General features: G+C 47.6%; 2 protein-coding genes across 2 annotated transcripts in view; both read right to left on the bottom strand.

Moving 5' to 3' along the window:
• Window positions 1-2: 2 nt before the first annotated feature.
• Window positions 3-27011, bottom strand: LOC107966435 (forkhead box protein D4-like 1). Its single transcript, XM_063808079.1, is given in 12 exon segments — window positions 3-313; window positions 1482-1550; window positions 1750-2578; window positions 2704-3031; window positions 3485-3697; window positions 4699-4922; window positions 12336-12487; window positions 14573-14672; window positions 15976-16084; window positions 17314-20579; window positions 20581-23255; window positions 26922-27011. Coding segments are annotated over 2 exon segments (1383 nt in total). The 5' UTR covers window positions 21453-23255; window positions 26922-27011; the 3' UTR covers window positions 3-313; window positions 1482-1550; window positions 1750-2578; window positions 2704-3031; window positions 3485-3697; window positions 4699-4922; window positions 12336-12487; window positions 14573-14672; window positions 15976-16084; window positions 17314-20068.
• Window positions 3-27924, bottom strand: part of ACR (acrosin) — a 78130-nt gene continuing 50208 nt past the window's right edge. The window contains exons 8-15 of the mRNA XM_016939515.4: window positions 26922-27042; window positions 12336-12487; window positions 4699-4922; window positions 3485-3697; window positions 2704-3031; window positions 1750-2578; window positions 1482-1550; window positions 3-313 (exon numbers count right to left, since the gene is read on the bottom strand). The gene's annotated coding sequence lies outside the window, so the exon portion shown is untranslated. The remainder of the gene's footprint in view (window positions 314-1481; window positions 1551-1749; window positions 2579-2703; window positions 3032-3484; window positions 3698-4698; window positions 4923-12335; window positions 12488-26921; window positions 27043-27924) is intronic.

Raw genomic sequence — 27924 nt, 5'->3', positions numbered from 1 at the left:
AATCTTAGAATGTGACTTTATTTGGAAATAGGGTTGTTGCAGATGTAATTAGTTAGGAGTGGACCCTTAATCCACTATGACTGGTGTCGGTGTCCTTAGAAGAAGAATAGAGGGAATGCAGAGGCACACGCAGAGAGGAGGCCATGTGATGATGGGGGCAGAAACTGGGGTGATGCATCTACAAGCCAAGGAATGTCAGGGCTTGCAGGAAACCCCAGAAGCGAATGGAAAGGCATGGAGCAGATTCTTCCTAGCATCTTCAGAGAGAGCATGGTGCTGCCAACACCTCGTTTTGAACTTCTAGCTTCCAAAACTGTGAGAGAAAAAATTTCTGTTGTTTTAACAAGACACCCAGTTTCTGGTATTTTGTGACAGCAGACCTAGAAACTGAATATACCCTTTAAACCACCACCGTTTTCCTTTTGGTTCCAAGATTCTTTCATGTATGACCTGCGAGAGCCAAATCCAGTCTTTATTTGGCCTCTCTGGAGCACGTGCAACTCATTTATTCCTTACTGATGCTTCTCCCCCACATCCTTCTCGGCCTCCTTCATTGCTTCCTAATCTCACAGCCAGCTACCGCATACTGGAGTCCCTGGGTTCATCACCACCTTTTCCCACTCTGTTCCTGCTCCACCGCAATCTCATCCAAATACCAGCTCTCCTCCCACCCCCATGCTGATGATTCCCCAAACCCTCTGGCCTAAGCCTCTCTCCTGAGATCTACTTTGAGTTCCCCACTGCCTCCTGGACATTTCCACCTAGAACTTGTACAAGCACTTCAAAAACTACATGGCTAAAATGGAAGTCATGGTCTAGAAGCCTCCTTCCCACATAAACCTGCTTTTCCTCCTGTAACCTGCATGTCAATGAGAGGCTTCACGTTCACACAGGGGCATAAGCCAGACACCTGGCATCTTCTTGGGCTTCTCCTCTGCACCCTTGGCCGTGGTCACTGAAGCCAAAGGACTCTGCCCATAAGGGTTTGGGGAATGTATCCTCTGCATCCCTGCTGCAGCTGCTTCAGCTCAGCCTCTTACCACCTCTTGTGGCTAGTGGAGACCTCCACTACACCAGACTTTCATGCTGCTCTGGGAGCACTTTCTTATACCACCTTGTTTTAAGCCATTCCCCTGCTTCGAATGCTTCAGGGTTTCCTGGTCACCTGCAGGATGCTGTCCTTAGCATTCCTCCACTTGGAATAACAACGCCTTGTAGCATCTGGCTTTCAGGAGTTTAGAGTGGAGGGGCTCTGCATTCAACTCCAGGACCTACCACATACTTGGTGCGTGGCCCTGGGCAACATACTTACTCTCTCTGTGCCTCAGATTCCTCACCTGAAAATGGAGATAATAATAGTACCTACCTCATAGGGTTGTTGTAAAGATTAAATGAGCGAATATGTTCAGAGTACCCGGAACTGTGTCCAGCATGTCGTAAGTGGGCACTAAATATTAACTGCTGTTGCTGTTAAGTATTACCTTTCCCCACTCATTTCTGTACAGCTTCCCATGTGCGTTGTTTTCCAGCCGATCAGAACACTCTTCCATCTTAGAAGAAAAAAAAAGAAGCCCCACCTGTGTTCCCCTGGCTCTTGGCCTTGACACACACTGTCTGGAATACCTTTCCCACCACCTCTCACCCCATGCTCCCTATGAACATACTTCGACTCATCTTTTCTAACCTAAGTGCCCTCCCCTGCAGTCAAGCATGCTCTTCACTGAGCCTTCGTAAGGACCTTGTGCTCACCTCTATTGCAGCACAGATCACACTGCATTATAAAGGACCATCTCCTGTCTCTCTGTCCATCTTTCAGAGTTTGCTGTATTGATCTTAGTGATGTCAGCACGTGGCACTCAGCTAGACAAAGAAAGCAGGCTCAATAAAGGCTGGTAGAATTAAGTAAAGAATTGTATAAAGGCATTAAATAGAGATGGGGTACAAATATGTCCCAGGCTGCCTGGGATAGTCCTGGTTTAGGCCATGGTCCTGATATAATTACTAACAACACCCTCTTTCACTGTCAAAAATATCTCCTTTGGACAATACATTATAAGGTCACTCTAGGTATTAGAGCTGTGATTCTCACCCTATCAGGCCCAATTTTCTCTTTGCTTAACAGCTATTTTAGAATACCCTATGCACTATCTTTAAATGGGATTGAGAGGCAATAGAAACTGCCAATAACAGAATTTCAAAAAAACCAATGTAATACCCTAAACAGAATGCTAAATGGAAAATGAAGGAGATTTTTTAAAAAGTGGCTTAAACTAAAATTATGTGTGCAGTATTTTGATGTGTAAATGCTTAGGTCTTACACTTCTGGCCAAGATGGAGTAACAGAGACCAAAATTACTTTCTGACCTAAAACAACAAAAATACTGGAGAAAATATATGAAACTATGGCCCTCAAGCAACAAAGGGAATCAATCACTGGAATCAAGCATCAAAAGGCAGTGATCCTCAAGAAATGAGAAACAAATGAGGCTAGCCCCACAATTGACCTCCCAAACACCTTAGAAAACTTTCCAGGCCACAGCACAGGAAGAAAGAATGCAGATGGAGCTCAGAGATCTTCCTGAGTTGAGGGGACAGAACTGTGAGTCTGGGAAGGCCAATGTGGCTAGAATTCATAGGGCAGAATATTGAGGAGGAGAGGGCTGTACAGAGACAGAGCTCTGGAAATCTGAAGATAATACTTACCCTCCTTGACTGTTTAACAGAGTAGTGATCAGAGTATGCAGGTATGAAAATCGCCTGAGAGGCTGGACCCGGTGGCTCGCACCTGCAATCCCAGCAGTTTGGGAGGCTGAGGTGGGTGGATCACAAGGTCAGGAGATAGAGACCATCCTGGCAAACATGGTGAAACCCCATCTCTACTAAAAATACAAAAATTAGCTGGGTGTGGTGACACACGCCTCTAGTCCCAGCTACTCAGGAGGCTGAGGCAGGAGAATCTCTTGAACCTGGGAGGCAGTGGTTGCAGTCACCCGAGATCCAGCAAAGCATGGGCAACAGAGCAAGACTCAGTCTCAAAAAAAAAAAAAAAAAAAAAAAGAAAGAAAAAAGAAAACTGCCTGAGAATGGAAAAAGAATCATCCACAAAGAGAGCCAGCCCCTCTTCCCCCCTGGCTCTTGGGACCCCGATCGCAAGGTGGGGAGGCACCTCGCGAGGCGGAGACTGAGAGCCAGCTCCTCTTCCCCCACTGGCTCTTAGGACCCCTATCGCAGGAAGGGGAGGCACTCCCCGCGAGGCGGGGACTGAGAGACAGCCCCTCTTCCTCCTGGGCCCTTAGGACCCCCATTGCAGGGGGAGGAGGCACCCCCCGTGAGGCGGGTACAGAGAGCCAGCCCCTCTTCCCCCACTGGCTCTTAGGACCCCCATCGCAGTGGGGGGAGGCACCCCCGTGAGGCGGGGACTGAGAGCCAGCCCCTCTTCCCCCGCTGGCTCTGAGGATCCTCCGTGGACTCACAGCCTCTTTACCATATTGTGAGTAATATCATCTCCCCCTCTGGAGATTACGAACTCTTTCACAGACGGGTGTACACCCATCTGTATTGGGAGTAATATTATCCTCTTCCTCCCTGAATATTAAGAACAGTATCACAGGGGCGTTTCTACTGCCTGCGATATCGCGTGTCATATCCTCCTCTCCCATGTTGCAATTAGAAGGAATATCAGTGGGGGCGTGTCCATCTGTAGGGAAAAGAAAGAGAGATCAGACTGTCACTGTGTCTATGTAGAAAGGAAAGACATAAGAGACTCCATTTTGAAAAAGACCTGTCCTTTAAACAATTGCTTTGCTGAGATGTTGTTAATTTGTAGCTTTGCCCTAGCCGCTTGGCCCCAGCCACTTTGAACCAACCTGGAGCTCACAAAAACATGTGTTGTATAAAATCAAAATTTAAGGGATGTAGGGCTGTGCAGGACGTGCCTTGTTAACAAAATGTTTACCAGCAGTATACTTGGTAAAAGTCATCGCCATTCTCTAGTCTCAATAAACCGGGGACACAATGCACTGTGGAAAGCCGCAGGGACCTCTGCCCTTGAAAGCAGGGTATTGTCCAAGCTTTCTCCCCATGTGATAGTCTGAAATATAGCCTCATGGGATGAGAAAGACCTGACTGTCCCCCAGCCCGACACCCGTAATGGGTCTGTGCTGAGGTGGATTAGTAAAAGAGGAAAGCCTCTTGCAGCTGAGATGGAGGAAGGCCACTATCTCCTGCTTGCCCCTGGGAACTGAATGTCTCGGTGTAAAACCTGATTGTACATTCGTTCAACTCTGAGATAGGAGAAAAGCTGCCCTGTGGCGGGAGGTGAGACATGTTTGCAGTAACACTGCCTTGTTCTTCTTTACTCCACTGAGATGTTTGGGTGGAGAGAAACAAATCTGGCTTACGTGCACGTCCAGTCATAGTACCTTCCCTTGAACCTAATTATGACATAGATTCTTTTGCTCACATGTCTTCTGCTGACTCTCTCCTTATCATCACCCTGCTCTCCTACTACATTCCTTTCTGCTAAAATAATGAAAATCATAATCAATAGAAACTGAGGGAACTCAGAGGCTGGTGCCGGTGCAGGTGCTTGGTGTGCTGAGCGCCGGTCCCCTGGACCCACTGTTGTATCTTTACACTTTGTCTCTGTGTCTTATTTCTTTTATCAGTCTCTCGTCCCACCCAACTAGAAATACTCACAGGTGTGGAGGGGCAGTCCACCACTTCATCCACCTTCTGTCATATTGAAAGTAACATCATCTTCTTCCCTCCAGGATCGTGGGAATAATATCCCTGGGGGGTTTCCACTTTCTGCCATGTATGTAGTCATATCAACCCCTCCGCCGTGGAATATCATTAAGGACCATCTCACACGGGGGTGTATACTTCCTCCGATATTGGGAGTGACATCAACCTCTCGGTCTCTGAATATGAGGAAGAAAATCACAGGGCGGGTGTACACCTCGTGCTCTACGATGGGGAGTCATATCTGTCTGTTATGGGGAGTAATATCATCCTCTCCCTTTCAGGATACTAATAACAATTTAACAGGCTGGGTGAACACAGCCTGCGATGCTGAAATTATTATCCTCCTCTGCCCCTCTTCCTCCCCTGGCTCTTAGGATGCCCATCACAGGGGAGCGAGCCGCCCCCCGCGAGGCGGGGACTGAGCCAGCCCCTGTTCCCCCCCTGGCTCTTAGGATCCGTATCGCGAGGCGGGGTCTCAGAGCCAGCCCCTCTTCCCCCACTGGCCCTTAGGACCCCCATCACGGGGGGGGGGGGAGGCACCCCCCGCGAGGCGGGGTCTCAGAGCCAGCCCCTCTTCCCTCCATTTCTCTTAGGACCCCCATCGCAGTGGGGGGAGACACCCCCCGCGAGGTGGGGTCTCAGAGCCAGCCCCTCTTCCCCCACTGGCCCTTAGGACCCCCATCGCAGTGGGGGGAGGCACTCCCCGCGAGGCGGTGACTGAGAGCCAGCCCTTCATCCCCGCCCAACTCTGAGGATCCCCATCACACGGGGGAGGCACACCCCGTGAGGCGGGGACTGAGAGCCAGTCCCTCTTCCCCCCCTGGCTTATGACCCCCATCGAGGATTCTAAGATCCTTAGGATCGACCTGGAGGGCTGTGGGTATTAGGTGTCCAAGAAGAAAACTCAGATCTGCCGACGACCGCAGGTACCTTATTTGGGATTTACTATTCGACAGGTGTCCGAAAGCAGCCCGGGATCCGAAAGAAAGCAGGTCATTTGCAATCTTCCGGAGCCTAAGGGCAGAAGCCTGGTGAGAGAATTCCTAGGAGCTGTGGGGTTTTGTAGACTGCGGAGCCCAACTTTGCAGGATTAGCCACGCCTTTGTATGACGTCACAAAGGGGGGGGACCGGGAACATTTGGAATGGGGATTCCAACAACAGCAAGTCTTTCATGAGTTAAACGAAAAACTTCTGGAAGCCCCAGCCCAGGGGCTACCGGATCTCACAAAGCCTTTTCCATTGTATGCGTCAGAGAAAAGATGGCAGCTGGACTTTAAACCCAAACTGTGGGGCCCTGGCTGAGGCCGGTGGCCTACCTCTCTAAACAGCTAGACAGGGATTCGAAAGGATGGCCCCCCTGTTTGAGGGCCTTGGCAGCAACTGCCCTGCTAGTACAAGAAGCAAATCAGCTGACTCTTGGGTAAAACCAGAACATAAAGGCCCCCCAAGCTGTGGTGACTGAAAGCCAGCCCCTCTTCCCCTCCTGGCTCTTAGGACCCCCATCGCAGGAAGGGGAGGCACCCCCCGCGAGGCGGGTACAGAGAGCCAGCCCTTCTTCCCCCCCTGGCTCTTGGGACCCCCATCGCAGGGGGGGAGGCACCCCCCTCATGGCGGGGACTGAGAGCCAGCCCCTCTTCCCTCCATTTCTCTTAGGACCCCCATCGCAGGGGTGGAGGCACCCCCCACGAGGTGGGGACTGAGAGCCAGCCGCTCTTTCCCCCCTGGCTCTTAGGACCCCCATCGCAGGGAGGGGAGGCACTCCCTGCGAGGCGGGGACTGAGAGACAGCCCCTCTTCCTCCTGGGCCCTTAGGACCCCCATCGCAGGGGGAGGAGGCACCCCCGGCGAGACGGGGACTGACAGCCAACCCCTCTTCCCCCCCGGCTCTTAGGACCCCCATCGCAGGGCGGGGAGGCACCACCCGTGAGGCGGGGACTGAGAGACAGCCCCTCTAAGCTTTCTGGCTCTTAGGACCCCCATCACAGGGCGGGGAGGCACCCCCCGCGAGGCGGGGACTGAGAGCCAGCTCCTCTTCCCTCCCTGGCTCTTAGGATCCCCATCGCAGGAAGGGGAGGCACCCCCCGTGAGGCCGGGACTGAGAGGCTGCCCCTCTTCCCCCCGTGTCTTGGGACCCCCATCGCAGAGGGTGGAGGCACCCCCAGCGGGGCGGGGTCTCAGAGCCAGCCCCTCTTCCCCCACTGGCTCTTAGGACCCCCATCGCAGGAAGGGGAGGCACCCCCTGCGAGGCCGGGACTGAGAGCCAGCCCCTCTTCCCCCCATGGCTCTTAGGACCCCCATCGCAGTGGGGGTAGGCACCCCCTGCGATATGGGGAGTAAGAGCCACCTCCTCTTCCCCCCGAGTTATTACGATCCACGGTGGACTCACAGCCTGTTTACTATATTGGGGGTAATATCTCCCCCTCTGGAAATTATGTGCTGTTTGACAGATGGGTGTACACCCTCGGTGTGCAGAGGTTGTACACCCGTCTGTATTGGGAGTAATATCATCCTCTTCCACCCTGAATATTAAGAACCGTATCACAGGTGTGTTTCTACTCCCTGCGATATTGGGTGTCATATTCTCCTCTCCCACACTGAAATTAGAAACAATATCAGTGGGGGCGTGTACACCTTCTGTCGTATTTAAACTAATATCATCCTCTTCTCTCCAGGATCATGGGAACAACATCCCTGGGGGGGGTGTACACTTTCTGCGATAAATGTAGTAATATCATTTATTACTACATTTTCTGCGATAAATGTAGTAATATCCTCTGCCTTGGAATATTATTAAGGACCATCTCACACGGGGGTGTACACTTCCTGCGATATTGAGAGTAATATCGACCTCTCTGCCTCTGAATATTAGGAACAGTATCACACGGTGGGTGTACACCTCCTGCTCTATTATGGGGAGTAATATCTATCTGTTATAGGAAGTAATATCATCCTCTCCCTTTCAGGATATTTATAACAATATCACAGGGTGAGTGAACACAGCCTGCAATACTTTAATTATTATCATCCTCTCCCCCGCGGGATACCAGGAACAATGTCACAGAAGAGGTGTACACTCCCTGTGATATTGGGAGTAATATCCTACTCTTCTTCCGTGAATATTAGGAGCAATATCACCGGGTGGCTGTACATTCATTGCTATGTTGGGAGTCATGTCATACTCTATCCCCTGGATATTAGGATCAGTGTCACAGGGTGAGTGTACACCTACTGAGATATTAAAACTAGTATCATGCTCTCCATCCCTGGATATTAGGAACAATATCACAGGTAGGTGTACACCCCCTACGGTATTAGAAGAAATAATATGATTAATTATTAAGCATCAGTCTTAATAATATTACTAATTATTAAACATCAGTCTTAATAATTATCAATGGTAATATTAATTAATAGTATAACGTTATTAATCATCAATGATTATTTTAAATATGATTATGCATGATTAAAATTAATTATTAGTATTGTCATTTTTCAATATTAGTTATTAATCTTAATATTAATTATTGTTTTATTACCAACATCACTTATTGATTTAATTAAGTAACGTTAATTACCGATATCATTATGTTATTATTAATAGTGAGGTTGCTATTAATTATTAATAGTAAACATTAATATTTTTAATCCGTAGTAACTTTTACTATCTTTATAGTAATTATTTATATCGATGATTTCTATTAATTGTTATTATATTTATGAATATTAATAATATAATTGTTCCCGATATCCGAGGGGTAGAGGATGTTACTCCCAATATCACAGAACGTGTACACCCCTCTATGATGTTATTCCTAATTGCCAGGGAGTAGAGGATGACATTATGAAAAATATCGCAGTGGGTATACATCCCTTCGGTCATCTTTTTTCCTAATGTCCTGGGTGGGAGAGGATGATATGACTCCCAATATCGCAGGGGGCGTAGACTTCCCCCGTGATATTGTCCCTATCATCCAAAGGTGGAGAGGATGATATTTCTTCCAGTTTCGCAGGGGATGTACACCACCCCTGTGATATTGATCCTAATATCCAGGGGGCGAGAGGATGATGTTAGTCTCAATATTGCAGGAGGTGTACACTCCCTAGGGATATTGTTCCTAATATCCAGGGACAGAGAGGATGATCTCACTCCCAATATAGCAGGGAGTGGACACCCCTTCTGTGACATTGTTCCTAATAGCCAGCGGGGGAGGGGAAGATATTACCCCCAATATCGCAGGGGGTGTACACCCCTTGTGACATTGTTCCTTATATCCTGGGAGGGAGAGGATGATACTAGTGGCAATGTCGCAGCGGCTGTACACACCCACTGTGATATTGTTCCGAATATCTCGAGGGGGAGAAAATGATATTACTCCCAATATCCCAGGGGGTGTACATCCTCCTGTGACATTGTTCCTTATATTCAGGGGGAGAAGACGATATTACTCCCAATATCACAGGGGTTGTACACACCTCCTGCGATATTGTTCCTAATATCCCAAAGGGGAGAGCCAAATATTACTCTCAGTATCGCAGGGGGTGTACACCTCCTTTGGAATATTGTTCTTAATATCCATGATGGGAGAGGATGATATTACTCCCAATATCGTAACAAGTGTACAGCCGCCTGTGATATAGTTCCTAATATCTAGGTGGAGAGAGGATGATATTACTGCCCATATCGCATGAGTTGTAAAACCCCTTCCATATTTTGCCTACAATCCTGAGGGGAGAGGACGATACTACTCCCAATATCGAAGAAGGTGTACACCCCCCTGGGACATTATTCCCAATATCCACGTTGGGAGACGATGACATTACGCCCAATATGGCAGGGGATGTACACCCACCCTGGGATATTGTTCCTTATATCGAGAGGGGGATAGGGTGATATTATTCCCAATATCGCAGGGGCTGTACACCCCTCCTGTGATATTGTTCTTAATATCCTAGGAAAGAGAGGATGATACTACACCCAATATCTCACGGGGTGTACACCCACCTCCTTCAGATATTGTTCTTAATGTACTCCACCTCCCCCAACCAGGGATATTGTTCCTTATATCCAGGGGAAGAGAGGCTAACATTATGCCCAATATCGCAGGGGGTGTACACACCCTCTGTGATGTTGTTCCTAGTATCCAAAGGTAGAAACGATGATATTACTGGCCATATCGCAGGGGGTGTACACTCCTCTTGTGATACTGTTCTTAATATTTAGGGAGGGAGACAATGATAGTACTGTCCATATTGCTGGGGTCACAACACCCCCGTGATGTTGTTTTTAATATTCAGTTTGGGAGAGGATGATAATAATTTCAATATAACAGGGGACACCCCCCCCCCGTGATGTTGTCCCTAATGTCCAAGGGAAGAGAAATGATATGACTCACAATATGTCAACGGGTGTACATCCCCTGTATAATATTCTTCCTAATATCCAGGGGGGATTAGAATGATATTACTCCCAATATCACAGGGGGTGTACGCGACCCCTTTTATATTGTTTCTAATATCTAGGGAGGGAGAGGATGATATTACTCCCAATATTGTAGGGGTGTACACCCCTCCCGTGACATTGTTTTTAATATTTAGGTAGGGAGTGGATGATATTACTCTCAATATCTCAGAGGGTTTACACTCTTCCTGGGATACGGTTTCTAATATTAAGTGGGAGAGAGGATGATATTATTCCCAGTATCGCAGGGGGTGTACATGTCCTGTTATTTTGTTCCTAATATCCAGGTTGGGAGAGGATGATATTACTGCCTATATCGTAGGAGTTGTACACCCCATCAGTGATATTATTCCTCATATTCAGGGGAAAAGAGAATGACATTACTCCCAATAGCGCAGAAGGTGTACACACCCCTTTGATATTGTTCCTAATACGCAGTGGAGGAGACGATGATATTACTGGCCATATCGCGAGGGGTGTACACCTCCTCTGTGATATTGTTTTTAATATCCAGGGGTTAGAGGATGACATTAATCCCATGATCGTAGTGGGTGTACACCAATGCTGTGGTATTGTTCTTAATATCCAGGGAGGGAGAGGATGATATTACTGTCACTATCGCAAGGGGTAGACACTCCTTCTTTGATATGGTTCCTAATATCCAGGGGGGAGAGTATGATATTAATCCCAAAATCGCTGTGGGTATACACCCCTTTTTGATATTGTTCCTAATACACCGGGGGAGAGTCTATGATATTACTGCCCATATCACAGGGTGTGTACACCAGAACTGCTATATTGTTTCTTATTTCCAGCAATGAAGAAGTTGATATTACTCCCAAAATGGAATGGGCTGTAAACCCCCCATAAGATATTGTTCCTAATATCCAGGGGGAAAAGGATGATATTACTTTCAATGTTGCGGCAGGTGTATAATCTGCCTGTTATATTGTTCCTAATATCTGGGGTGGGGGCGGCGGGGTGAGAACGATATTACTCGCAATATCTCAGAGGGTGTACACTGCCCCTGTGATATTGTTCTAAATATCCACAAGGGAAGAGATTAATATTACTCCCAATATCCCAGGGGGTACACATCCCCACTGTTATATTGTACCTAATATCAAGGGGTGGAGAAAATGATATTACTCCCAATAGCACCGTGTGTATACAGCCCTCCTGTGATATTGTCCCTAGTATCCAGGGGCTAAAGATAGATATTACTCCCAATATCCAGGGGATAGAAGTTGATATTAAACCGAATATCACAGTGGGTGTACACAACTCCTGTCACATTGTTCCAAATATCCAGGCAGAGAGAGGATAATATTACTCAAAGCATTCCTGGGGGTGTAAACAGCCCTCTGTGATATTGTTACTAATATACAGAAAGGGAAAGGATGATATTACTCTCAATAAACAGAAGGGTACAATTCCCATGTGATGTTGTTCTGAATATCTAGGGTGAGAGAGGATGATATTACTCCCAACATTGCAAAAGTTGTAAACACCTTCTGTGATATTGTTCCTAATATCCGGGGGAAAGAGGATGATGTTACTCCCAGGATCGCAGGGGGTTGTACACCCCCCTGTGATATTGTTTCTAACATCCAGAGGGGGAGAAGTTGATATTACTTCAAACATCACCGGGGGTGTACACCCCACCCGTGATATTGTACTTAATATTTAGCGGGAGAGAGGGGGGTGATATTACCAATAACGTAGGGGAAAGTCAACCCCCTCTCCCTCGCTGGATATTACGAGCCATATGACAGGGAGGTGTCCACCCCCCACCATATGGAGAGTAATATCACCCTGCTCTCCCCCCACCTCCAGCTTCTTTCTGCTAATGTCCCCTTGCCCCTCCAGGTGGCTTTCTTGGGCAGGGCATAAAAGAAATTACGTGGTTTTCTTGCTCAGATTTGTTCGCAAGTCCACGAGAAATACTCAGGGAGTCTTGCAAAAATCCGGTGTTACAGCAGCTAAGTCAGCCAGCTAGCCGTGCCCTACAGTTGAGATGGCATGCCATGATTCCCCTCTCTTTCACCTGCTGACTCCTCCTCAGCCTTCCGGACTCTGCTTAGGTGCCTCTTCCTCCAGGTCGTCCGCTCCCGTCCCCACCCTTCCTTACCTGCTCTCCTAATACCACGGGCTGATCCAGCGCAGCATTTGTCGCACATCTTACAGCTGCCTGCCTCCAGTCTGTATCCGGACTCCACAACCTGAAGGTAACGGCTGCATCTGCCTTGATCATCATTGTATCCCTTGCTCCTACAACAGCACCTAACACAGAGTAATTCCTCGGTCAACATTTTCTGGATGGGTGAACAAAAAATAAATCTACACATCAAGTGAAAATTAGGCTGAGCAGAAATGAAGCAAGTGATAAAGTACAAGAGAAGGTTATACCTGTTATTCTAGGCATGCTAATTCTAATTTTAGAATTGCTGTGGTTATTTCATGTTACTCTGCCAGGCTTCAGTGTTAGGCAAGGGCAATTCTCTGTGTAAGCAGGGATAGCTTTCTTGAAAGGTCCTGTTGGTCCTGGGAAGTGATGGTACATGTGACTCATCCCTCAAACCAGAAGGCTAAGCTAAACTAGCAGGAGAGCTGCAGCAGGAACCTTCTGGCAGGAAAGAAACAGCATGCTCTGTGTACTACCCGTGTGTGACCGGAAACAAAGGATGCCCACCATGTGAAGACTGACCAGGACGCAGAGAGGACGTCAGGCAAGATCCCGCCTGTGCTTCGGGACACATCATGTTTATTAGCATCATTAAGTACTAGCTGACGTGCATAGAGCATTGAGTATGTGCCAGGCACTGTGCTAAGCACTTCACATTCACTATTTCATGGGATCCCCACCATGGCCCTATAAGGTGAAACTTATAAATATCACCATTAGATATATGGGGAAATTGAGGCTTGGAGAGGTTAAGTTGTTTGCCTGAGGTCACAAAGCTGGTAAGCAGCAGAGCTGGAATCCAAACCAACAGAAATTCCATCTAGATACCCAACTCCCCACTGCCGTCTATCCTTGGAAACTAGACTAGTCTCCAAGGAAACATGAATCTACATTTTCTTTCAACTAATAAGAGCTCTTTCCTTACGGTAATTATTTAAATAGTTTTCATAAAAATTTAAAATCTATTTCAAGGTTAAAGTTTCAAAGCCATCAAACATCAAATATATATGGAAATACATTTGTATACATTATAAACAGATATATGACGTGACATGAAGTGCTGGATCCAGTGCATCAGAAAATACACGCAAATATAAAATACCCGACAGCATTATGTAAAACATCAGCTGCTTGCCAAATCGGCATTAAATACTTAAGCACTGTGACCTGTTGCTTAAAGTATTACAAATCCAGCCTTATCTAAAAATCTCTATTTGTCTTAGGAAACTAATACTTTTTAAAAACAATAATTTGGTAATTTTAATAATATTTAGATCTATCTAAACTTAAAGCCTATATATTTACCACCCTTTTACATGCTTACCAGTATTACAGACACAATAAATTTTATCAGGTATTTTTGATAATGTGCTAGGAATTGTTTGAAATATAAAGAAGAATAAGATTTCGTTTTCACCATCTCAGAGATTCCAGATAGTGGTGGACACAGAAACCCGTGAAAATAACTGCAGGATGAAATAGATGAAATTATAGAAGCCCTATGTACCATGGAAAATTGGACATGGACATGGAAATTTTATTTCATATGCATACTCGTTAGAGAAAGAAGAAGCCTAAAAAAGTTAGCTACCTTTGGCTTTTATTACTTATGTCTTACACTCAAGTGAACTTTTTTCTGTCTAATCTAATATCATTCAAATCCTGAGTCCTTTTAATTAAGTTATCCTAAAATGAATTTTCATGAACACAGAATTTGTGCTATTACTCTATCTGCATCTCATGGATATTACCACATTTTAGATTTTATGTTTTAAAACACAAAACAATATAAAACCTAAAGTTTTAACATAAAATGTCTTTGGATCTTCAACTAAAATACTAAAGATATAAAAAACTTTATTCTCCTCAAGATAAAACTAGATTTAAAATTGTCAATGAAATAGTTGATTGATCATTTATATTTCTATAAATATATGGAAAATAATCTATTTTTTAATTGTAAGACATTACAATTTTAGATTGTATTTGCATTTAGGAAAATTTCACATAATCTTTACCAGATCCATGCTTACTCTGATAAAAATTTGTTTTTTCAATAGTTGTTTCTTCAAAATATCTTGACTAATCCTTCTCCCTCTACAAACAATATTATTATTTGCCAATATTCAAAAGTCTGAATAAACGACCTTATCCCTGGGAATATCTTGCCAAAAAACTATTACCTGCAGCTACAAAGTCCAGAATGTCAACTTCTTCAGAACAAACAGTTCAGTTTCTCCCATAAAAAATGCAAGGGAAACAAAAAAAGAGGATTGAGGAAATCTAAAAGAGATATAATAGCCCATATCAACCAAACACAATACGTAACCCTTATTAGCATTCTAATTCAAACCGACCAACTAAACAAAAAGTTTTTAGACAATTGAAGACATTTAAATATTGCCTGGATAAACCGATGCTATTAATGGATTATTTAGGTGTGATAATGGTATTGTGGTTACATTGATGGGAATCTTCTTTTTTATAAATGGGGTCTTGCTATGTTGCTCAGGGTGGTCTTGAACTCCTGGCCTAAAGTGATCCTCCAACCTCTGCCTCCCAAAGAGCTGGGATTACAGGGAGGAGCCACTGCACCCAGTCTCATTGATGGAATTATTATCTTTTAGAGAAATATTCAAAAATACAATACAATGATAGACTATCTGGGATTTGATTCAAAATAATTCAGTGGGGAGGGGACTGTCAGCAGATAAAGAAGACACAAGGTTGGCCCAGAGGAGAAGTACATACAGGTTAATTATACTAATATCTTTATAAACATTGTTTGAAATATGACATAATGTATCCTATACAACTGATACCTTGAGTAACACAATAATAGTCCCCTTAATTTTAGGAACTACTGGTCATAAATATGCCCTTACATATAGACATCTCCTCTATACATAGCAAAATCACATTATTTGACAAAAAGGAAATCTCTTAGGCTACGTTTAATCTTATTGTTCTCTTTGCCTGGATTTGGGAATAGAAACTGCTTCACTGGCTAGGTAAATCATAACTGTCCCAAAATATTCTTAATTACTGATTTCAATAAACATATCCCTTTGTTCTAAGAACAATTAAGAAAATGAAGTTTATGTTCAGGTAAACCTGACAATGTTAAGGTAGTTGAGTAACAGGGAAGTAATGATTGACTGAATTTCATACTGGATTCTCAAATCCTTTTTCTTTTTCTACTCTAATGTTTCCTTTGGATGGGGCGAATTCTAGTATTGTTAGCGATCACCTATGTAACTTTTTTGCAGGTGGTGTATATGGAATCAATGAATGCTTCAAACCAATTAAAAATAATTTCAGTGATTACATGAAAACACAGCTAGAAAAACTAAAGTATTTTTGTAGAGATTACGAGAAGGTTACATTAACAATCAGAATAAGGTTACTATTTAGACTGTAATCAGGTGTCAATGTGGAAAGAAATTTCTGAGCGTTTTTCCGGAAGGCTGGGGAGGAATGAGAATCATGACTCTCCACACTTCCACTAAAACGTGGTGAAGCACTGGTGCAAACTCTCAGAAGCCACCATTTGCTAAATCTCCCCGCCAGCCTTGTCAGTCCTTACCGCCGTTGGATTCCATTATTTTTCTCGTGGTTTCTGCTGTTTCTCTCAATTGTCTAACGACCGTTATTAAGTAAAAATGAATGAAACGGGGCCGTGTGATCTAGGCAGCCTGGAGATGAGATTTTGGAATCATAAGCTACCTTCCAATGTATAAACAGATTTTATGCATTTTGGATACTCAATGTCCACAGAATCGGCACTGTAGGATGTGACTGCCCTGCCAGAAGGCACCTGCTTGGGACTTGCTGGCAACCGACAGTCCCCTCTGCTTGCGACCCTCGGCCGGCCGCCGGGGACCCCTAGTCCACCGGTTCCTGGACGTTCTCTCTACTCTCCAGCGGCCACCGCCCCCACTCCCACCCCGCTAGTCCCGAACCTGCCGGCCCGAGGGTTCGCAGAGGGCCAGTCGTTGCGACGGCCCCGCGTCCCGGCCCCCGCGTCTCTTGGACCTTCCCCCCAGGCCAGCGCAGCCCAGCGTCCCGGGCAAGGTTCACGCTACCAGGATCCAGTGCGGGGCGACGAAGTGGAGAGCTGCAGCGAGACTCCGAAGAGAGATTCCGGCTTCGCGGGGCGGCGCGGAGCCCGGAGCCGCCCACCTCCGCCGCCCGGGGAAGGCGGCTGGGATTAGAAGGTGGCTTCGGGCCCGCAGGGAGTCCGGGGGAGGGATTCCCGGTACCGCCGGCACCGACGTCGAGGGGTGCCGGGGTTCTTGGGGACCACGAGAGGAAAAAGAACGAAAATCACAGCGAGGAGGAAGGACGCGCAGAACGCCCCCCTGTGAAGCAGGTGCTCTGGTCAGGCGTGGGCCGGAGCGCGGTCTGGGGGAGTCTGGTGGCGCCGTTGCCCGCACTCGGCAGAGGCTGGCAAGAAAACGCACAGCCCAGGGCGTGGGGCGGGGAACGGACCGCGCGACAAGAACACGCACAGCCCAGGGCGTGGGGCGGGGAACGGACCGCGCGACAAGAACACGCACAGCCCAGGGCGTGGGGCGGGGAACGGACCGCGCGACAAGAACACGCACAGCCCAGGGCGTGGGGCGGGGAACGGACCGCGCGACAAGAACACGCACAGCCCAGGGCGTGGGGCGGGGAACGGACCGCGCGACAAGAACACGCACAGCCCAGGGCGTGGGGCGGGGAACTGACCGCGCGAGTCTTTCGGCGCGTCTGGGTCTCGGGGAGAGAAAAGCGCTTCCTGGCACCGGGGGCGGTGGCACAGAGGCCAGGAGGAAGAAATCCGGGCCCTGGCCCAGGTCAGGCTTCCACCCCTGCGACCCGCAAGAGGCCCAGGCAGGAAAGGTGGCGCGCGCGAGTGGAGTTAGTGGTTCAGAAAGCAAACCTGGCCAGGTGCTGCTGCCTGAGGGTCGTCGGGCGAGTTTCTTCATTTCCCCGAGTTCCTTATTTCTAGTCTGGAAAACGGAGAATTCCATAGTGTCTTCTTCAGGGAGTGCTGGGAGTGCTGAAGGAGGATCCGGTGCCTGGCAGACCAGGAGCAGGGGGGAAACAGTTGGCCGATACTGTTGCTATTATCAGCGTTATTAGCGGGCAGGACAGTGGGGGGGTGGGGGGGGGCGGGGGTAAGGGGTCTCCCCGCGCCTCCCAGCCCTTCGCGCTCGGCTCCAGCTCTTTGGCTTCCTTCCCTGGGCAGCTCTAGGCTTAGCTCTCAGCCATTTCTCAAGAAGACGATCCCGAGGGTCGAAGACCACCCTTGACCCTTGACCATGGACTCTTCGTGTAACTTGGAAGAGCCGTGATTTTAAAACCCAGCCTCAGGGTTACGGAAGCCCGAGATCTGGGAGGCGTCCGGGACCTCCCTCCCAGAACCGCAGGGACCCGGCCTGGGATCCAGAGTGTGGCCTCTCGCTCTGTGCAGTCAGGAAGGCGGCCAGGTCTGGTCACCGCGCCAAGCACTACGCACCCCTGGGACGCGTCGTTGCGGGGGGTGGGGGGGCTGGGGCGCCTCCACGACGCCTGGTCTGCCCGGCAAGTGCTTGGTGTCGTTGGTGGGTTCGTAGCTGCGACAGGTAAACGTCCGTTCCGCGAGCCGGGCAAGGCAACCCCTGCGGGTCGCACCCGAAGGCCGGACCTCTCCAAGCCGCCTGGGTGCTTCCAAACAGGTGGACCCGAAGCTCCTGTTTGATCGGAGAATAACGTTTAATTTACTCCGCCACTGAATTGATGGTTTAAATATTCATCTTTGGATATGGTTTAACATTAGGCAAAAATTAGGAGCTTGGAGGCGGTTCCGGGAAGGGGTCTGACCCTCAGTCACCCATGTTTGTAGCTGTGTTGGTCTGCCCTCGGGCAAGAGAAGGAAGATAATTGGGAGGGTGCCAAGAAAGCCTAGAGAAAGTCCCTTCTGGGTTCAGCGGCCGGCCGTAGCCGCTCTCCCAGGACGTTTGTTGACAATAAATGAAGGAAGGTCGGCCTGGAGACGTTTTCGCACAACGGACAGAGGGGAGTTGGAACGTAAACCAGCGAGAACCTGGCATGAAATAGGACCCCTCTATTCTCAGTTTGTTTCCAAACTCTTAGACTGCCCCAGCCCTGCCGGATTTGCTAAAAGTGGTCTATTTTGGACGCTGGTGGTGCTATGGGGCTGACGGCTACCCGTGCAAAGAAGAGGGAAGAATTGGAAGCTGGGGTCTGGGCAGCTACCAAAGGTGGGGCTTGGGAACTTTTCAGAACGTCCACAGAACCGCAGGAGCCAAAAGGAAATCTCCCGTAGGGGATCTCAGGTAGGGCATGCCAAGAAATTCCAAGAGACGGGACGGAGAAGAGAAGCCGGAGAAAAATCGGCCAATTAGACTACTGTAAAAATGTGTGTCTCCATGTTTGTCCTCCCTCCTGAAATAAGAAATTGACAGCTGGGGGTGGGGAGTAGATGGGGGCTGGGGGAAAAACTTTCTCACATTCACAGAGCAGCTTCCCTCAAAGCGGCACGGAATCGGGAACCCCACTCAGGACAGGGGAAAACGGCCAAGTTCCTAGAAATTTGTTTTCTTTGTGGGGAGCAATTCATGATGGGCGTTCTTGTCTGGTTTCCCCCCACTCCGTCCCCTGACGCCGAGTAACACTTAAACCTTTCTAGTTGCAAAGTCTTTTCAGAGTTTTTTTTTTTTTAAGAAATAAGTTTTGAAAATTCTAGTGCTTAAAAATATATATATATATATTTATAGCCTTTTATTTTCCCTGAGTACATGTTGGCCACTACATTCCAAATTGATCTCAAATGGTTTTCCAGCTTGTTGGGGGGTGATGAAAAATAAATGGAGAATATATTTACATGCCCTCCTATTCTTTTATTTTAGAAGTCTCATAAATAGTAAATTTCCTATTTTAAAAGCCAGGACATTTTCAACCTCAAATATTTGGAATTTTTAAAGGCCATATTAAAATGGATTACTTCTGCTATCTATAATAAATATGAATTGTGAAAATAAATTGTTTGAGGGAAAATAATGTAGGTTTTAAAAAGTTCCATTTAGAAAGGGAAGAATGAGACGTAATAGAAAATAAACGATGTAGTGTAGTGACTTAGCATTTTATTTCGTCTCTATAACTAGGCTTAATTTTAACACCTTAATTTTAACATTAAAGATGGCACGTCAGACACACAGATAAGAAATCAATGTTCTGAAATTAATATCCTGCTTACATTAAACATCCCTATCAGGAAGACACAGAGAGTAGAAGCATTTTGCACTAGACTTAGGAATAATACTTCCAGTTCCAAGGAAGTGAAGAAGGGGGAACATGTTTGGCATCGGAGGCTGTGTTTTTGTTTGCTTGCTTGTTTTTCTTTTAATGCCAGAACAAAATACCCCACTCACGTTCATAGTACCCCAGGAAATGTGCAAATCGGGAAAGCCATAGAAGCCACAACCGAAGGCAAGAAAAGATGACTTGACGCCCTGCGAAGGTTACGTTCAGGTGGTTTTTAGAGGAACGTAATCCAGCTGTTTCTTTCTAACCATTTTGCAGCGAACAGAAGTTCGTGTTTGCTCTCCAGCGGGATTCAGATGCACACGCCCAGTATGGGCCGCGCAAGGTGGAGTGAGCAGCTGCGGGTCGCTCCCCACTCCCACCTGGCTCTAGGAGGGCCCTGCGGAGTTGGCCAGGGAACTGGGCGTGGGCGATACTAAAAAAACTGGTGAGGTCCCCTCTCCGCCCAAAGGGGCAGCCAGCGATGTCAGCCTAGAGCGCTCTGCCACTGCCTGATACCTCAGCAGCGCCGACGCGGCCGACAGGTGCCCGCCCAGCACCGCGCCCTTGGTGGGAGCGCAGCCGTTGGCGCAGTCCTCCTCCTGATGCTGCTGCTATTGCTGCAAAATTGTCCGAGCAGCGGCGGCGGCGGACACTTGCAGCAAAGGGGCAGCGGTTTGGGGATGCAACAGGCTTGATGGTCGCTGGAGCAGGTGGCAGTAGCTCCACGCGGTCGGGGACAAACTCTGCGCAGCCCCTGTACCCGCTCCCCTGACCCCTTGCATAATACTCTCAATGCTGAAAGAGATGCATCCGCCTCCCGGTGGCGACGCCAGACCCTTGCCCTCCTCCCAAAGCTGAGGACCAAGTGAGGGCTGCAGCACGGGAAGGGTGCCGGGTCGTCAGGTCCGCGCCTTCTGCTTTCTTCGGTGCCCCGGCATAGGCGGGGGCCGAGAGCAGTAGGTAGCGAAGAGGATGCGGGTGCAGCAGAGCGTAAGGGCGTCTCCCGGGGGCGGTGTTGGGGTAGGCCCCCGGGACTGGCTGCGGCGGGGCAGGGGCCCCAAGCAGAGGGCCTGGGCGGGGGTTGTGCAGGGCGGCGTGTGCAGCAGGTAGAGGGAAGGGGTGGGGCAGGTGGGCTCCCGGGGTCAGTTGGTGGCGCTTGAAACGCTTCCTACGCCGGAGAAAGCTGCCATTGTCGAACATGTCCTGGGAGGCGGGGTCCAGGCTCCAGTAGTTGCCCTTGCCTGGGTGGGCCGGCTCGCGGGGGATCTTGACGAAGCAGTCGTTCAGCGAGAGGTTGTGGTGGATGCTGTTCTGCCAGGCGGGGAACTTGCGGCGGTAGTAGGGGAAGCGGCCACTAATGAAGGCGCAGATGCCGCTGAGCGTGAGGCGCTTGTGCGGGTTTTGCAGGATGGCCATGGTGATGAGCGCGATGTACGAGTAGGGGGGCTTTGCCGGCTGCCGGGCATCTTCAGAGGCCGCCGCAGACCTTGGTGGTGCCCTGAACTTGGTGCCAAACTCTGAGGGGTCGCTCGGGCCGCCGCCGCCCTCGATGTGCTCTCGGGGAAGCGCAACCCCGCCCCACCGGGCCACCTGCAGCCCCGGCTGGAGCGACTGCTCTAGGAACTGCTGGCTCGCCTCCTCCTCCTCGTCTTCCACCTCGTCTTCATCTTCCTCCTCTTCCAGGACATCGATTTTACCGTCTTCCCCATCGGAGTCCCGGAGGCTGCGCTGCGGTGTGGAGCGAAGGCGCTCAGCTCTTGGCAAGTTCATGGAGGAGCAGGTGCTTTAGTCTCAGGGGATGTGGCGGCCGATCACCTGGCCTGGGGCGGGCTGAGCTGGAAGCCTGGGATGAATGGTGCAAGAAGCAGGAACGCTAGTGGTTACCCTTTGGGGTGTTTTCGTCTGCTTGTTTCTACTCCTTTGCAACAACGTCCGGCAAAGATGCCTTTGCCTTTTATAAAAGCTTCTTCAAGACCATGTGTGGTGGACTCCCCCCTTTATAACCCTTCTTCCCGTACCTCGGAGCGGTGCCACTTCCTCCTAACGTAGTCCAGGGATGATGGTCTTCTGGGCAAACACCCGTCCGGAGAAAAGCCCAGCCCCCTCCTCCTCGCACCCACCTGCCACCAAGGAAGATGCTCTACTCATCCGGTGCAGCCAGACAGTTGGCAAGCCTTTGCACGGGTTCTGTTAAGGCGCATTTAAACCCGCGCAAATAAAAGCGAGGTAGGAAAGTATGATACTCAACATTCTATGATCACCTCGACATGCAGCCTTCCCTCCTGGAGAAAAGAAATGGTGGGGCAGGAGGCTGAAATGTACACGGTTGTTTGTAAAGGAATGTGTAACCGTAAAAGTATGTTTTTGTGTTTCACAGCTGGTAATCACCCATTTTCATTGGTAGAGTCTGTCCTTACCCAGAATGGTGAGCTGAATTATATTTAAGGTTCTGACAATATTCCCAGGCTTCAGGGGGGTGTTGCTTTGCTCCTTCTACCTTCCTTCCCACCTCCCCAAGATGCTCTCCCTCACCCAAATTTTCAGAAAAGGTTCAAATGTCCCAGCACTAAATTGTGTAAGTTTATTCAGGGAAGGCAGGAGAGCTCACACGGAGTCCTCTGTCCCCTTGTAGCAATGGTTCTCCAATTTCTTTGAATATTTAACCACAGAAATACATTTTATATCACACTCTTACACATACAGACATAATACATAACTAAGATGGCTTTCACGAAACAATATACTTACACTATAGTGATCACTGATATTTCCTTTTAAAAAAAAAATGGCCATAACCAACTAAATTGATTTCACACATACCAGTATGGGCCCAGTTTGAAAAATCCTGTTCTTACAAAGTGGCCCCACATACAAGAAATGCACCCACTCTATAAGGGCTTCTCTCTCTCCCTTTCCTCCTTACTTTCTTCATCCTTTATAACCAATTCATTTTTAGAGACAGGGTCTATGTTGCGCAGGCTGTTTTTGAATTCCTGGGCTCCAGTGATCCTCCCGCCTCAGCCTCCTGAGTAGGTGGGACTACAGGCGTGCCACTATGCCTGGCTCTGGCTCTTCATTCTTTTTTTCTTTTTTTTTTTTTTTTTTTTTTTTTTTGAGACGGAGTCGCTCTGTCGCCCAGGCTGGTGTGCAGTGACACAATCTAGGACCACTGCAAGCTCCGCCTCCCGGGTTCACGTCATTCTCCTGCCTCAGCCTCCTGAGTAGTTGGGACTACAGGCGCCCGCCACCACGCCCAGCTAATTTGGTTGGTTATTTATTTATCTGGGACGGAGTCTCGCTCTGTCGCCCAGGCTGGAGTGCAGTGGGGCGATCTCAGCTCACTGCAAGCTCCGCCTCCTGGGTTCACGCCATTCTCCTGCCTCAGCCTCCCAAGTAGATGGGACTACAGGCGCTCGGCACCACGCCTGGCTAATTTTTTGTATTTTTAGTAGAGACGGGGTTTCACCGTGTTAGCCAGGATGGTCTCGATGTCCTGACCTCATGATCCGCTTGCCTCAGTCTCCCAAAGTGCTGGGATTACCGGCGTGAGCCGCCGTGCCCGGCCTCTTCATTCTTTCAGAAATATCAACATTAAGTGCTTTTACTGTAATAAAACTTGGGACTTCAATGAAGCAAGAAGGGGCTGCAGTGTTGCCTTTAAATCAGTGGGTCCTCATTCACTATCTGCACTGGGGAGGGGCAATATGACAGCACAACTGTTCATCTCACTCGCTCCACATCTTTAGAAGTAACATGATTTTTAGATTGGCTTCATGAAAATTAGCTCAGAGACTAAAGTAGCACTACAGAGGAATAAAAAAAATATTTGTTATATAAATAAGGATCTTATTAAAATACTAAGTAAGATACTATGCCACGGTATATATTCATAATTTAAAACCCACCTACTTGGGAAAACTTTGAGGTGCCATCTAATAAAAATGCAGCATGAAAGAATATTATGCCCTTGATAGTCATATAGTGTCTATAATTATGACAATGAATGTTCAGTGAGAAATCAAACGCCAACTGTAAGGGCAAAATATAATAAAAAAAATAGCTTAAAGTAGCTAGTGCCTTCAGGATAAAATCTGGAAAAGAGCTTTCTTGCTGATCTTTTTTTGAAACTTTGCTGCTCCTGAAGTTTTTACCCTTTAAGGCTCCTCAGTTTATATGAAGCTTGGAGGACAAATAACAGACAGGTTTGAGCCTAACAGATTTGTTTGAATCCCAAATTTACCAATGACTGCTTGTGTGACCTACTAAACTAAGCTCCAGGAGGGCCAGGCCAGGTGTCTTATTCAACCACAAAATCCCAGACGCCTACTCCCCAGCGCCCCCGGCATGTGAGGCACATTTCCTCCATCAGCATAGGAATCCGATGACCTGGGAAAGGGAGTATTGTTAGTTTTCCTAGCGCCAGCTTCAATAGGGATTGGGGTTATTTAAAAATACAGGAGAAAAATAAGGAGGCGCTCAAAAACAAAACACAAAACCGACATCGATGGGGGTATGTCAAAGGGGGGAACAGGAGATAACTGAAAGAGTTCCCAATGGTCAAAGCTGGGATAATTTGAGCAACAAAATAAAGTAGTATTAAATTGTAACCCAAAGTATAAAATATTCATGTGTCCACACTGATAAACATAAATGATCGAACTAATAAAGCGAAAGGGACAACTGTCCCTTGCAGAAGAATTTCAATTAATTATGTAGACCACTCCCAAGAAAGTACACTACAACTCCCCATTCCTTTAGTGTGGGCTGTGCATAGTGATTTCCTTCCAAAGAGCACAGTATGAAATGGGGGAAAAGAGTAACTTTACAATGGAGAAAACTGACAAACACTCCTTCAGCCAGGTGATCAGGTCGTCAACATCAACATCAATAACAGTCATAACCTTTTATTTCATGTCATAAAATGGTGACACTTACTTGTGTTAAAAAATTTAATAACAATGTAATCATTATATCTCTGCAATCAGCTGAAGTTCTAAGAAAAAATGACAATGTTGAAAGTTGTATCATCATTATTATAAACTTTCATGTTCAGTATATGTAAACTCCAAAGCCAATTTCAAAAGATATTTTTGTGAAATACCATTCTTTAAAAAAAAGGATATTATATATAATTGTATGAATGTTAAATGTTTTACAGTACTGATTTGCTACATTTTATGTATGCTGTAAAACAAATACCATTTTAAAGTATATTGGAATTCGTAACTAAAGTAATAAATAAATGCTTGAAATATACCCAGTAGAAACTTATTTTTATTATCCAATCCTTTTGATAAGAAATGCCTCTAGTGTTACGTACAAACTTGATCTTCTTTGAAATGTGTTGTTGAAGACAAACATGTCTTAATAGCCTTTACATTATGTAATAATGTAATACAAATAATAATTTATTATTAGTAATAATGTGAAATTATTTACAGTACCCTAACCCTAACCCTAACCATAACCCCTAATCCTAAACCTAACCCTAACCCCAACCCCTAACCCTAACCCCTAACCCTAACCCCTAACCCTAACCCCTGACCCTGACCCTAACCCTAACCCCTAACCATGACTCTGACCCTGACCCTAACCCTAACCCCTCACCCTCACCATCACCCTAACCCAACCCTCACCCTCACCCTCACCCTAACCCCTAACCCTGACCCGACCGTGACCCTGACCCTAAAACCCTGACCCTGACCGTGACTGTGACCCTAACCCCTAACCCCAACCCCTAACCCTAACCCTGACCCTGACCCCTAACCCTAAACCGTAACCGTAACCCCAACCCTAACCCTAATGCTAAAACCCTATCCCTAGCCCTAACTCCTAACGCCAAACCTGAATCATAACCCTAAACACAACCACAACCCTAACCATAACCCTAAACACAACCTCAACCCCAGCCCCAAGCCTAACCCTAACCCTAACTCCTACCCTTAGCCTTTCTTACCTTTTACATGTGTCCAGATTCTCCAGTAGAAGCAGGGACCCTTGGCAGGTGTGCACCACTGCATCTGGCACAGGACTCTGTATCAGTCCCCAAACAGGCACCTGAATGCTCAGAGTGCCAGCCATGCAGTGGAAGCCCAGGGTATTTTCTCACCTCCAGAACAACGGCCCAGCACCTGCATCAGGCTAATCGGGACTACAATGAACTAGGGCACCAAAGGTCTTCATAAGACCAAGGCCATGTTGTGCCTCCTGTCACAGAGCGAGACGCAGCAGCCTTCCAAGTCAGGGGCCCTTCCCTGATGACACTCCAAGCTCAAAGCACTGGACTGTCACATAGTGAGGCTGCACACAGTATTCTGTTTACATCTCCACCTAGGCCACTGGGAGAAAGGGTGATAGAGGGACACTCGTGTTGCCCTGTGGTATACATGCTCTGGTTTATACGACTGTAAGCCATTTACAGGAAACTCAAGCCAAAACACTACTTGTTTCCAACGTTTTGTTTGCAGAGGATTTACAATTTACACTCCAAAACAAGATAGCCACAGAGCATACTACTTCTCCTCTGAAGTTGCTCTGAGGGCCTCCGCATCAGTCCTAGAATTGGAAGATTGGTGGACAAGAACTGGGATGTTGATGGCGCACTGAATATTTGCTGGACACCAACCTCCTGTTACCTAACCTTACAGAGGGCCCAGATCTCACCTGCCCAAATCAGACATTTTAACACACACAGCTCTCAACAGCAGGACTTACAGACACAAAACTCTGAGGTAAAGGATTGTCTCAACTCCTTGGTGTCTCAACGAACTAAAACACTGCCTAGCGCAGGTGCACCATCAACCTGATTCACTAAATACACCTCTGTATCTTTTATTCATCTTTGATTGTGGAAATGATATAATCAACATAAAAATGTTTTATAGATTGGACTAAAGACCTTTGAGGTCTCTTCACAGGATCCTATCTGGCGGACCCCCAAATCTGCCAACACAGAGGTCATCCGTAAACACGTGCAGGACAGAGGCCAGACAAAAGCATCTCTCTCAGCCTCAGAGTGGCCTGGCAGTCACATGTGGGGTCTGGCCTGTATGAGGAAGTCAGGCTTTCGGCTCCAGGCACCCTACTGCACCGCAAAACCAAGTTCTGCCTAACAAACAAAAAACAGCCTGCTCACTCTCCCTAATATCCCAGGTGGTAACCTAAGAGCATTATCTGCTAGACACCCCTCCTCCTCCACCCTCCATGTCCAAGCTATCACCAAGGTCCTAGCAATCTTACCTCCTAAATGTCTCCCAAATCCACTTCTCTCCCTTCACTGTCCAGGCCACCAGCATGACTTCTGCATGTGTGTAGCAGCCTCCGCGCAGGACGTAAAGATGCAAATCTAGTCGTAGGCTCTCTGAAAGGAAAATTTTGGGGACCCAAAATTACTAAGCTAAAGGAAAAGTCAAGCTGGGAACTGCTCAGGGCAAACCTGCCTCCCTTTCTATTCCAAGTCACCTATCTCCTCACTAAGATACGTGCATATCTGATTCCCTGCTTTGGAGAGGCTAATCAGAAACTCAAAACAATGCAACCTTTGTCTCTCACCTACCTGTGACCTTGGAAGCCCCCTCCCTGCTTCCAGTTGTCCCCAACTTTCTGGATGGAAGCAACGTACTTCTTACATATATTGATTGATGTCTCATGTCTCCCTAAAACCAAGCTGTGCCCTGACCACCTTGGGCACATGTCGTCAAGACCTCCTGAGGCTGTGTCACAGGTGCACGTCTTTCTAAATTACCTGAAACCATCTCAGATAGGGTTCACAGATCCCTTTCCCGAACCCTCCCAGGAGCCCCTCGTGGGCGCCCAGGTCCTGCGTGCTGCTGTGGCCCAGGCTCACCTGGAGCAACTCGACTCTTCATTACAGCCTCGTGAACCTTTCAGTTCCTAAAGCTGTCTAGCCTGTGAAAGGAAAATGAATCTGGGGGCCCCAAAATCACTAAGCTAAAGGGAAAAAAGCTGGGAACTGCTTAGGGCAAACCTGCCTCCCCTTCTATTCAAAGTCACCCCTCTGCTCACTGAGATAGGTTAATATGTGATAGCCTCCTTTGCGGAGGCTATTCAGAAACCCAAAAGAATACAACAGTTTGTCTCTCACCTACCTGTGACCTGGAAGCCCCCTCCCTGCTTCGAGTTGTCCCGCCTTTCCCGAGGGAACCAACGTTCATCTTACATATATTGATGTCTCCTGTCTCCCTAACATGTATAAAAGCAAGCTGTGTCCCGACCACCTTTG

The sequence above is a fragment of the Pan troglodytes genome, chromosome 23, assembly GCF_028858775.2.
Source record: "Pan troglodytes isolate AG18354 chromosome 23, NHGRI_mPanTro3-v2.0_pri, whole genome shotgun sequence".
NCBI classification, from domain to species: Eukaryota; Metazoa; Chordata; class Mammalia; order Primates; family Hominidae; genus Pan; species Pan troglodytes.
This window is presented reverse-complemented; position numbering and strand designations above follow the sequence as displayed.